The 12656-nt window shown below is 44.6% G+C and overlaps 1 protein-coding gene across 2 annotated transcripts in view; it reads left to right on the top strand.

The window, feature by feature from the left end:
• The first annotated feature begins 11394 nt into the window (after nucleotides 1-11394).
• The window catches only part of LRP12 (LDL receptor related protein 12), a 90929-nt gene continuing 89667 nt past the window's right edge, over nucleotides 11395-12656 (top strand). Inside the window, exon 1 of one of the 2 annotated variants that reach the window (XM_027561338.1) lies at nucleotides 11395-11628. In XM_027561338.1, the coding sequence (XP_027417139.1) occupies nucleotides 11550-11628 (79 nt within the window). In that variant the 5' untranslated portion in view covers nucleotides 11395-11549. The remainder of the gene's footprint in view (nucleotides 11629-12656) is intronic. The other variant, XM_027561339.1, reaches the window with a different exon arrangement.

The raw sequence follows: 12656 nt of genomic DNA on the forward strand, positions 1-12656 counted from the left end.
AGGATTCACTATCTCCTCCTCGGATTTTCCAGTCCCAACTGCTGGCCTCCCAGTACCAGCTATGTGTTCTCCATCTGTTGAAATATTCCTGCTGCCTCAGCCCTTCCAGCCGATGCTACTTTTCCAAGATACGACATTGTTTCTGTTGCTATACCCTTCATATCCCACATCTTTCCCATGAGATTGCACTTCCTTTCTGGAAGCCAATTCCTCTTTTCTCCCCCATCTCCACCGAAGTTTCTCAGTCTAGCTCTGGGTCTCATTACTCCCAGGTTGCCTGTCTTCTAGCAGAATCAGAATTCACAGTGTACTATCACCCTTGCATAAATGAGCCTGGGTTTCTCACCTGTAAAATTAGGAGATTGGACTAGAGATGACCCTTTCAGCTCTGACAGTCTTATGATCCTATAAATGCCTCTTCTATTTAATGGTCCTTGACAGCACCTCAGAGAAAATAAAATCACACCAGGTCCTGAGTGGATTATTTCTATTCCTACATATCCTAACCTAGTTCTTTCTTTTCCTCATGATCAGTTTCTCACCATTCCTTTGAGGTAATGCTTCTATTACTTAGAGAGTCTTCTTCCTTAAATACTGTAGTTATTATCACAACTAAGGAACGTGTTGACGATCTTCCATCTGCTTTTCTTAAGAACAAATGTTGAACTTAAATGGAAAGCATTGTTAATCTACTGCTTCCTGTCCCTCAAGAGGCTTGTGTAAGCTTTCTGGCCTCTGATACTGGGCCTTTGCTGGTGAGATGTATGAACTTGTCCACTTCCTCTTCTTTCTTGGTAAGAGAATACATTTACACAATGCATTTGTTAGAAACCTTGTTACCTGAGGCTTAAATATAAATAAGGGATTAAGAGTACTTAATTGACATGAGATACAAACATACTCATGAAAGCATAACACATTTTAAATGTTATTCTGAGCAAAAGTTAACATAGTTTTCAGTTATATATCAGAACAAGCAAATTCTCTCATCATATATCTTTACTTTTAGAAACGAAGTTCATAACAATTAAATTTTTCACTAACTCACTTTTTTTTTTCCTAATCAAACGACTTCAGCAAAAACACTTTCAGGAAATATGGTATCCATATCATATGCATAAACTGAATCTTAAAAATGATTAATGCAGTTGTTTTCCTTTCTTAAACAACTGAATTAAATTAAAAGCATGATCAAGATACTTGGCTCTACAGAAGTCAGTCATTAATATTGTTGTAAAAAAATTCAGTAGGAAACAGCTGATTCAGTGGACATGGAAATATGGCCCCTGTGGACTTGAACTTGTCTGTCCCAAACCACATTTGACGTTATTCCAATAGCTCCGAGCAAAACAGTGACAGAGTAATTGGCATTAAACAAGACAAAGGATATGTGTGCCTTGGCTATTATGTTAGCAACTAAGTACATTGAAATACTATCAGCCAAAAATATAATTTCCAAAAAGAACATCATTGATATAATAAATGTTTGTGACCTTTCAGTCTTTAAAGGTTTAGTATGGTTCTAGGAGGAAAAATCAGTCATGCTAGAGCTGCTGTATCTTCTACCTTAGGCAGGGGTTGCTTCAAGGTAAGAGGTCACCTTAGAGGGACATCTGGAAATCCTCCTTGGCCCCAATTCTGTCCACCATCCACTGACATCTCACCCTCAAACATCCACCAAGGATGTTTAACATTTTATCTCCCATCCTTCTGGAAGAGAAACCATGTCTGGCTTCAAAACAGATTTACTTCGAAGGTTCTTTCTTGAGAATCATTTCTGATGCCTGCTGCTGCTGCTAAGTCGCTTCAGTCGTGTCTGACTCTGTGCGACCCAATGGATGGGAGCCCACCAGGCTCCCCCGTCCCTGGGATTCTCCAAGCAAGAACACTGGAGTGGGTTGCCATTTCCTTCTCCAGTGCATGAAAGTGAAAAGTGAAAGGGAAGTTGCTCAGTCATGTCTGACTCTTTGTGACCCCATGGACTGCAGCCTACCAGGCTCCTCTGTCCATGGGATTTTCCAGGCAAGAGTACTGGAGTGCGGTGCCATTGCCTTCTCCCTCCTTTTTTATTGTCAGTCTCCTACTTATATTTTGCTTCTCAAATAAAATTTTTTTCCATTGTGAGGCCCTGTCTGATTTTCCCTGTGGTTCTGGTATATCTTATGTACATGTACCCCTGCCATGGGAGTCACCATGTTCACTCACTGAGCAGCTCCAACATCTGAAAAAAATTACTGACACATAGTAGGTGCTCAATAAATATTTGTTGAATGAACGAGTGTTGCTTATATTTATTGATGTATCTGTTTCTTCACTAGATTACAAGTTCCCTTGTATCTGTAATAACTGGTCTGCCAGACTAAGATCTCTACCTTTAAGTGACTGAATTAGGTTATACGAGCTACATTTTACAGTCTTTACATATCTCAAGTATTCAAAAATATAAAGTGAATTCTTACTACAATTTCAACAATATTCTTGTTAATTTTGATAGAATTGATTTTATTTTTCCAAACAATCAACTTAAACAAATATATATAAATGGAGGGAAGGCCATATTGATGATAACAAATGAGAAACAATATTTCAGAATTTGGAAGTTGGAAAGTACTCTTTGTACTTACATTTTAATATGGGAATGACTAATAACCCAGAAATTCAAAATACATTAAACAAATCTTGAATTCATACTGGCTACCTGGGTTTCCTTCTCTGCCCTCTGATCCTGACTTCACATTGGACGTTGTTTTCATCACCTCTTAGACTGACGTTAAGGAACAGTTTAACTTCATAGACAATGGAATTGGAATTTCTCTACACACCCGAAGCAAGGCATTAATTCACAGTCCTCTGAAGGAGAATGCTTTAAAAAGTCTTCTTTTCTAAGGGTTTCTGTTGGTTTAGAGAATAAAGGTCCTGTTTATTTTAATAATCAATAAAATAAATAGTGCCCAACTTATAGATCATACAAGGCCAGCTGAGGCCATAAAAGTCCATTTAACCTACAGTATAATGGAAATATTAAACACTGGAAATAAAATTATAGGAAACTGGCTTCAACACCAGAAGATGGTTTTTTACCTCCTCATTAAGGTTTTTAAATTAATAATAAATTTTAATCAATTATTATTTTTTTTGGCTGCGCTGGGTGCTCATTGCTGCAGGCAGGGGCAGGCTTTCTCTAGTTGTGGGGAGTGGGGGCTGCTCTCTAGTTGTGGTGGGCAGGCTTCTCATTGCGGTGGCTTCTTTTATTGCAGAACATGGGCTCTTGGGAGCGTGGGCTTCAGTACTGTGACACGTGGGCTTAGTTGCCCTGCAGCACGTGGAATCTTCCCGGAAGAGGGATCGAACCCATGTCCCCTTAACCACTGGACCACCAGGGAAGTCCCTCTCACTTCATGAGATTTTTTAAAACCTCATAAAGTAACATCTTGTCTCAGCACACAAGGTGAAATGGGCCTCATCTTCCAAACAAGGTTTATCGGCTTTTCCTAAAAGACCAAGACTTGATGTTTCACTCCATTTTCGCCTGAGCTCCAAAGCAGGCTGCCTTCTCCACAGACCACTTGGCAGCAATGACAGGAAAAGCATGGGTCCTTTCTCCTCGATGTTACACTGCCCAACAGTTTTGCCTCTCCTTACCTGCCAGGGATCTGTTTCATTTCTGAACTCCCTATTCTTTCACTCTACGAATGTTTCCTGAGCATCTACTGGGAGACAGGCCCTCTTTGAGATGCTGAAGATGCAGTGAACAAAACTTATAAAAGACCCCATCTCACTGCAGCTTTCTCTTCTTTCCTTTGTCCATCACCCTCGGTGAAGATGGGAGAATCTGAAGATGCTGATTCTACTCTTTAGGTTAGCAAATGCACCAGTCCAGGGGTCACCGATTGGATTAGTGAATTCTCCCATCTTCATAGACTGACCCAGGTCTCCATTCTGAGTGAATGAGGGGTACGCATTAAGTGGTTTGCCAGAAGAGGTCTGAAACCTGTACCAGAAGTCTCCTGAGGGGCTCAGTCAACTGTCCTGATGAGGATGAACAACACAGAGAACAGACTTGTTGGACAACAGCATCCTCCCACATGCCTTGGTCCCTGGAGTCCTGAAGGTTAGCACTGCTGGGAGTCTGATCCAGAGCAAGCCCCGTCAGCACAGCTGCTCTGGGACTGTGTCCTTTTTCACATTCACAGGTCAGCTGAAGTGGCTGCCATGTAACTAGGTCTCTACCTGCCAACTGCCAGTAATTGCCCTTAAATCATACATTGAAAGAGCTAAAGTATTTTATATGATTTTGTACATATGAGTGTTTGTAAATTGGAGTTTCCATCTCAGGAGTATCTACACGTAAGCAGAGCTAGCCACAACATGGAAAAAGGTTGTGGTGACTAGAGTTAAGTGCCTGGTGACTAGAACCAACTGACATAATATTCTGAAGCATTTGACTTTTTTTTAAATTTCAGTTAATTCGTTTTATTGAGTATGAGAATAAAACTTTTATATTGAAATGTTTTTTGACACCGTTTGTTTCACATCCCCTGGTGTGCAAGTGAAGCAGTAGACTACAGAAATCGAAAGGATTAGACTGTTCTTTTCCATCACAGCTGGTACATACTCAAAATGCAAACCCGTCTGGGTATTTCCAAGGAGAATATTCTTTTCACGATGAAGCTGGAGTAATCCATTCTTTAGTAGAAATGACCTCTGTTTTCATGGCCCGATAACAGCAGTTTCATGTGATTTGATGTATTCTTTGGGATCAGAAAAATCTGTCATAGATCGTCTCTGAAGATTAGGGCAATAAGCAACCTAAGGTTCTCTGATCTTCAAAGGAAACTATAAATAATGACTACAAGGTCACCAAAAAAAAAAATTTCTTAGTACAAGCAGCAAAAAGCCAGACTTATGTTTCATCTAACTGATGCTTGCTTCATGTTTTCCAAAAACTCAAGGAAATAAAACTTTAAAGGCTTATGTCTAATTTAAACCAAACTCAGAGTAGTATCAGCTACTTCCAGGAAATAAAAGGAAGACAGAAAACTACTACGTGTACTGCATTTTAAACGTAAGAGATTAAAGAATAAAAATTGTTTTGCTTATGTCATTTATGTGTTTAATAACAGTGGTGCCATTTATTGAGCACCTACTAAGTTCCTGGCATTGTCTTAAGTACTTTACATAAAATGTGGTAGAATGATTAAAGTATGTGTTTGAAGTCAGACTGCCTGAGTCTGAACACTGAACAGTTATTATCTGTGTGTTCTTGAGAAAACTACTGAACCTCTCTCTGCCTGTTTGTTCAGCTGACAAGTGAAGATAATAATAGTATGGACATCATAGGATTGTTTGAGGACTGAATGTGTAGCATGCTGTAAGTACTCAACGTGTGTGTGCGCCAAGTTGCTTTAGCCATGTCTGACTTCGTGTGACCCTATGGACCGTAGCCTGCCAGGCTCCTCTATCCATGGGATTCTCCAGGAAAGAATCCTGGAGTGGGTTGCCATGCCCTCCTCCAGGGAAAGTAATTAATACATGTTAGCAATTATTCTTACCTTATTTTAGGCATGCAAATAATCTAATGAGGCCCCCATATGTTCCTGTTTTTTGGTAGTAATACGAAGTACAAAAGGTTAGGTTACTTGACCACAGTTAATCGCCTAGGTCAAACTCACCTCTGTTAAACTCTAAAGGCCTATATTTTTAATAACTACAATATATTAATTCTATATTGCCAAATACATTGGGAACCTCAAATCCTTTTTCCACTTGGGCAGAGTACAAACAGTTAAGTTATATATGCCTGAAATTAGCAATATAAAATTCCTTGGGTTGTCATCACTATTGCTAAATTCACTTCTGATGGACTCATATAAAGAAGATTCCATCCTACCAGCACTTCTGGTTCATGTTCTCAATCAATAATGGGAAAAACTTTAAAAATACAGTTATGTACCTTTGAAACCTCAGAGTTAAATAGCAAAAACACTCAGACTATCTGTCTATAAATACCAATGTCTACAGTCAATTTTCCTTTCCCTCCTTTTTTCTTGGTAGGGGCAACTCTTTCATATGGCTACAAGAGATAGATGTTATTAGCCCTGTAAATTCATGCATGCTTTGCAATCAGGTTTTACAATTAAGAAGTTGAGCTTCTGAAGGTAAAACTAAATCTGTGTGGACTGGAGATATTTAATTTAGAGCCAGGATTATGTCTTTGACTACTTGGTACAATGCTGGGTCTGCTGTCAGAGCATAGAACACAATAAATAATAAACACAATAAATGTGCTAGGGAACTGGTATAGAAGTTGCCTAGATTGATGGATCTCATTTGCTACCCTCTATTATTCAATTCCAATGGAAATTACAATTTGCTTGTAAAGATCTCTCATTTAACTTCAATCTTTAAAATTCTTTTCTTTCCCTTTTAGTTATTTGTATGTGTTTATCAAGTTTGTTTTTCTTTTGTAAACATAATATTCCTTTGTGGGGGAGTTAAGAGATTCAGCATTGCCTGGCAGCATGCCAAGTAGAAAAACTACTACCATCAATTTTCTTTCCAATAAAAGATGATGCGCACAGTGGTAGACTTAATTTCCCAGTCTAACCTCACTGGGTGTTGATGAGGTTCTTAAAGGCTACTAAATGAAGCAAGGTCTACACCAAGAAGGAAACAGTTTTTTATTAGTGACAAGAGTAAAAATTAAACCATCATATACAGTGATAGCTAGAAAAGGAGGAAAAGAGAAGTGCAAAGTCAAAACAAAAGGATTATTTACGGGCACATCTCCACAAAGTGGAAAAGCATGGCTCTTTTCAGAATAGTCAAGGGGAAAAGTCCATAGTCCACGTACTTCTCCACTCCCAAATGCATGTCCTCGAGGAGCTTGAGAACCATTTAGAAAAGGATTAAGAAGCAACTCAAGTAGCTGCTTCATTCAATTTTTCTTAAACATTTTTAAAAATGATTGACAAAGTCCTTCAAGAAACTGCTGAAAATAACAAATCTTCTGCCTATAAAAATATATGAGCACAAAATTTCATACAATTTCAGGATCCTTGAAACACATCTATGGACTCAGGGACTGAGACTAAGAACCACTAAGAGTCTCAGGAGCATGCTTTATGCTTTATAGGGTGTAGATTAGAATGCTGGCCAAGTTAAATCAGTACTCCAACTGCAACAGAACTGTTACCAGTACTGACCAATTTATATAGTTTTTATAGATTTCTAAGTGCTTTCTCATATATGGGTTATTTGATGTATTGGTGTGGTCCAAAATTTGTTTGGGTTTTTCCATATTAGCTTAGAAGTAGAAACATCTAGTTTCTCAGCTCAATAGACATGGTAAGAAAAAGCTAATACTGAATACTAGGCCCAGGCCCTGGATAAGGCAATGGCTCCCCACTCCAGTACTCTTGCCTGGAAAATCCCACGGACGGAGGAGCCTGGTAGGCTGCAGTCCATAGGGTCGCAAAGAGTCGGATACGACTAAGCAACTTCACTTTCACTTTTCACTTTCATGCACTGGAGAAGGAAATGGCAACCCACTCCAGTGTTCTTGCCTGGAGAATCCCAGGGACGGGGGGCCTGTTGGGCTGCCGTCTATGGGGTCGCACAGAGTCGGACACGACTGAAGTGACTTAGCAGCAGCAGCAGCAGGCCCGGGCCCAGGCTTCCCAAGTGGCTTGGTGGTAAAGAATCCATCAGCTAAGCAGGAGACACAGGTTCAATCCCTGAGTTAAATCAAACCCACTCCAGTATTCTTGCCTGGAGAATGCCAGGGACAGAGGAGCCTGGCGGGCTACAGTCCATGGGGTCGCAAAAACTCAGACAAGAGAGCATGAGCCTGAGGCGTGGGCTGGCTGAGAAACACACGTCTGATGATCAATTAGGATTAGATTTGGTAGAAATAAAATGTTCCCTCTTGAAATATAAATACGCTTAGTTGATGAACAGTTAAGTGCTCAGCTGCTAATACCCTTAGAATGAATATTTATTGTATTTTTTCCAATGAGAACCAAAATGCTTAGATTTTTGAATGTAGTAAGTTAGACACCTAGATCAACAGTTTTCAAACGGTCCTCTCTTCGCCAATCACATATCTGTGTGAATCTGGATTTTCCTCATACACTTTAACCAAAGGAACATCTTGCAACAGACTGGATTCAGAAACAGATATGAAAATGAGATTTATAAAGATGGAAACAATGACACACTTTTTACTAAAGATTTTGTTCTGGAAAAGAGTTAACCTGTAACATACTTTTTAAGTGAATTTATACATATTTTAAAATGGTTTTCATTTTGAAATGGTAAATATCATATTTAATTTATATGCAGAGGACATCATGAAAACACTGGGCTGGATGAAGCACAAGCTGCAATCAAGGCTGCTGGGAGAAATACCAATAACCTGAGATATGCAGATGACACCACCCTTATGGCACAAAGCGAAGAACTAAAGAGCCTCTTGATGAAAGTGAAAGAGGAGAGTGAAAAAGTTGGCTTAAAACTCAACATTCAGAAAACTAAGATCATGGCATCTGGTCCCATCACTTCACAGCAAATAGATGGTGAAACAGTGGAAACAGTGGCTGACTTTATTTTTGGGGGCTCCAAAATCACTGCACATGGTGATTGCAGCCATGAAATTAAAAGACACTTACTCCTTGGAAGGAAAGTTATGACCAACCTAGACAACATATTGAAAAGCAGAGATATTACTTTGCCAACAAAGGTTTATCTAGTCAAAGCTATGGTTTTTCCAGTAGTCATGTATGAATGTGAAAGTTGGACTTATATAAAGAAAGCTGAGTGCCAAAGAATTGATGTTTTTGAACTGTGGTGTTAGAGAAGACTCTTGAGAGTCCGTTGGACTGCAAGGAGATCCAACCAGTCCATCCTAAAGGAAATCAGTCCTGAATATTCACTGGAAGGACTGATACTGAAGCTGAAACTCCAACACTTTGGCCACCTGATGCGAAGAACTGACTCACTGGAAAAGACCCTGATGCTGGGAAAGATTGAAGGCAGGAGAAGGGGACTACAGAGGATGAGATGGCATCACCAACTCAATGGACATGAGTTTGAGTAAGCTCTGGGAGTTGGCGATGGACAGGGAGGCTTGGAGTGCTGCCGTCCATGAGGTTGCCAAAGAGTCAGACACAACTGAGAGACTAAACTGAACTGAAATATCAGTAGATGTGACCCACCTAAACAAAAGCTCTTTGGAGTTTTTAGCAAATTTGAAGTGTTTTTAAAGGGGCCCTGGGGCTTCCCTGGTGGTTCAGATGGTAAAGAATCCACCTGCAATGCAGGAGACACAGGTTCAATCCCTGGATCAGGATGATCCCCTCGAGAGAAAAATGGCAACCCACTCCAGTATTCCTGTCTGGAGAATTCTATAGGCAGAGTAGCCTGGCAGAATACAGTCCATGGGGTTGCAAAGAATGGGACATGACTGAGCAACTCACACATACACACACAAAAGGGGCCCTGAGACCAAAAGGTTTGAGAACTTAGTACCTGTCAGAAGACAGGTCTGGGGGGTGGGGGGTGGGGGGCTGAGAAAGTGCAAAGGTGAGAGTGGGTGAAGGAAGAGTTAAGGAGGAGAGCATTGTGAGTCTTGTCTGGGAGATAGGATTCCTTGACTGGGAGGAAAAGGGCAGAGAGGCAGTACCATGCAGTCTCTTCATTTAGTTTGTGACCTGTTCTAAACACAGCGGTCTGCATCACAATTTCTGGAAGGAGATCTCAAGAATCAAGCCAGTAGCGTCTCCACTCCTAAAACTAGGAAAGACAATCGCTGGTTGTTAAATGAGGAACACTGAAGCTGCTCCTTTTTTCTCCAACAAGAGTGCGAGAAACATTTTTTGAGATCTAGATTGTGTTTGCTTTGCCAGATAATACAAGATTTGTTATTACTGGGTTTTGCATTGTTAATAAATTTTCTCACCGTTTGGAATACCATTTCCAGGAAAAAAAATCTAAAAGGGGTCAAAACGGTAGGGGACAGAAAGACTAAATATCCCTTCAAAGAAATTCATCTTAAATCTTAGTATTTACCTGCTATGCACTAAGCATTGTGCTACAGAGTACGTTGCAGTAGCGAGGAAGCAGCCTTGAATTAGGGATGAGAAATACTGTTTCAAAACATTCGTTTGTTACACTCTTTTGGATAATTTAACCTGAGTCGCGTTTTCTTATCTATAAAATATGTATAATAAAACTTATCTCACAAGGTTGTTAGGGATTAAAAAGAGATAATCAATGTCAATTGGACAGCACGGAGCATGGTAGGTCTTCCTTCAACAGCCTGGAGAGTGCGTGTAAAGGCCAGTGATAATCTACTAAGGGAGATAAGACGTGTAGATAAACACTTTAAAAATACAAGGCGGGAGGTCTGACGTGCCAGAGTCACAACAAATATATGTGGAAAGTGCTACGGTGATGGAGTCACACTTGTTGGGATGGGGGAAGATGCTCAGGGAAATGACGGATTGCCTAGTGAACCCCTCTCCCAGCAGCACTTGCCGGCCCCCAAGGTCGGCTCAGGCTGAGCATCCCAGGCCCAGCTCCAACTCCCCCGCGGGATGGTCACACCGCTTCCACACCAGTCTGGAAGTGCTGGGTACTCCAGCCTTGCCCAGCTTATTCCCGGGCACCTTGAGCGTGGGCGTCCGGCCCCAGGTCCCCGGCAGCATCCACAGCGACCCGGCGGCCCGGGTCCCCGCACTAACCTGCACCCACCTACTCCGGGCTCCGCGCCGGTATTAAGTGGAGGTAGGGAGGGGTAGGGAAGAGCAACTCGCAAGTTCCCAGCTTCTGGGACACCGACCCTCCTCGCTCAGGCGGCCACCCCCCGCCTCCCAGCTCGCCCTCACACCACCCCGCGTGAAGCTGCCCAGAGGCCTCAGGCGGCGGCGGAGCTCCGAAGCCGGCCCCCTCCAACCCCACCACCTCAGCCCCACTCCTTCCCCCCAGCCGGGGGAACCCGGCGGCTGGCGTTCTCGCGCTCACTCATCGATTGGCGCTGCCTTGCTCCTCCGGCTCCCGTCGCGGGGAACGCGGCCCCGGAGACGGAGAAAGTCCGGCGGGGGGAGAGGGGGCGGGGACCAAGGCAGGCGGGCCAGGGGATCGCCGATCGCACGGATGGGCGCGGGTGCCGGCTCGCGCTGTCTGGCGGGTGGCGGCGGGCGCGGGTCAGCCTGTGCGGCGTGAGGCGAGGCCGGAGTCGCGCGTCTGCCGCCCGCTCGCCTCGCCTCGCCTCGCCTCGCTCCGGTGCCGGCTACCCCTGCCCCCGGGAGGGGTGTCCCGCGGAGGCGGAGGGCTCTCGCGCGGACCCCGGGAGGGTGGGGCGGGGGGAGCCGGCGGGGGCTGAGGAGGGGGCCGGAGGGAGGGAGCGCGCGCGGGCGGCGGCGGCGGCGGCCCGGCCCCTCCCCCTCCCGCCGCCGCGGAGAGCGCAGGGAGCCGCCGGGGGCTCGGCGGCGGCGGCGGCTTCTGGCCCCGGCTCCTCCTCCTCCTCGCTCCCTCCATCTGCCGTGGTTATGGCCCGTCGCTGGAACACAAAAGAGTCTCCGCGGTGGAGGTCTGCGCTGGTCTTGCTTTTCCTCGCCGGGGTGTACGGTAAGTGTCCGCGTTTCCGCTTCCCCCTCAACCCCTCTGACAAAAAAAAAAAAAAAGCTGGGGCGACCCGGATCCCCGAGGCCTCCAGGACAGGGGCTCTCCGAGGAGTCGGCTAGAGAACCCGGCTGCCGACGGGACAAAAGACCCGGCGAGGGGTGGATGCAGCGGGAGAGGTGTCCCCCCCCGACACGGAGATGCTGTGGGTCTGCTCGTCCGCCTCCAGACCCTCGGGGGTGTTGCAGAGCGGCTTGCGCGTCCCGGAGCTGGGGGGAGCCCCCCAACCCCCCGAGAAGCTCGAGGGTGGCGGGCAGACTTCCGATCCGGGCTGGAGGGCCCCGGCTTCGGCTCCTTGGGAACTCGTCACCCCTTGCACACTCTACACACGACAAAGATGTACGGTGTGGGGTAGAGAGAAAGGGAGGTCGTCCCCCGCCGCCGGCCGGGACGGTCCAGCCCCCCTCGACCCTCCCGGGGCCAGGAAGTTCTGTCCGCAGTGCAATTCCCACCGCACTGACTCCCCGCCTTCCCCAGCTCGCTGGTGAAGCAGCCCGCTATTTTCTTTCCATCCCTGCACCTCGGGGGCCGAGGCTCTGCTGATCCCCGGGCATGCAAGATCCTGCCCCTTACTCTGGAGCAACGCGCGGGAGAGGGCCAGAAAATAGTTTCCATCCAGTTCTCCCTCAGTCTCTCCCTCTTGGGGCGTACATGTCTGTGCTGACTCCCGGTTCGTTTGTCGCCTCATCCATCGTTGTCCGCTAATGTCACTGTTGCTTTATTCCAGTCGGTGGGTTATTATTACGTATATATGCCTTTGAGGTTAAGAGAAGGCTGAGGCTATGAGCGAGGACCAAGCTTTATGTATTACACAAGGGTCAGAACAAGAGCTACATGGAATTCACTGGAAAGAACATTCATTGCTTAATAGACTTTGAGTTCCACTTCTGACTTGACTGTTCTTAGTTCCTTCAGTTAAAAAACACTGAATCGTTGTTTCAGAGAACACCGTTAACCTTTACTTTGGGCAGTTG

Source organism: Bos indicus x Bos taurus, chromosome 14 (genome assembly GCF_003369695.1).
Source record: "Bos indicus x Bos taurus breed Angus x Brahman F1 hybrid chromosome 14, Bos_hybrid_MaternalHap_v2.0, whole genome shotgun sequence".
Lineage (NCBI taxonomy): Eukaryota > Metazoa > Chordata > Mammalia > Artiodactyla > Bovidae > Bos > Bos indicus x Bos taurus.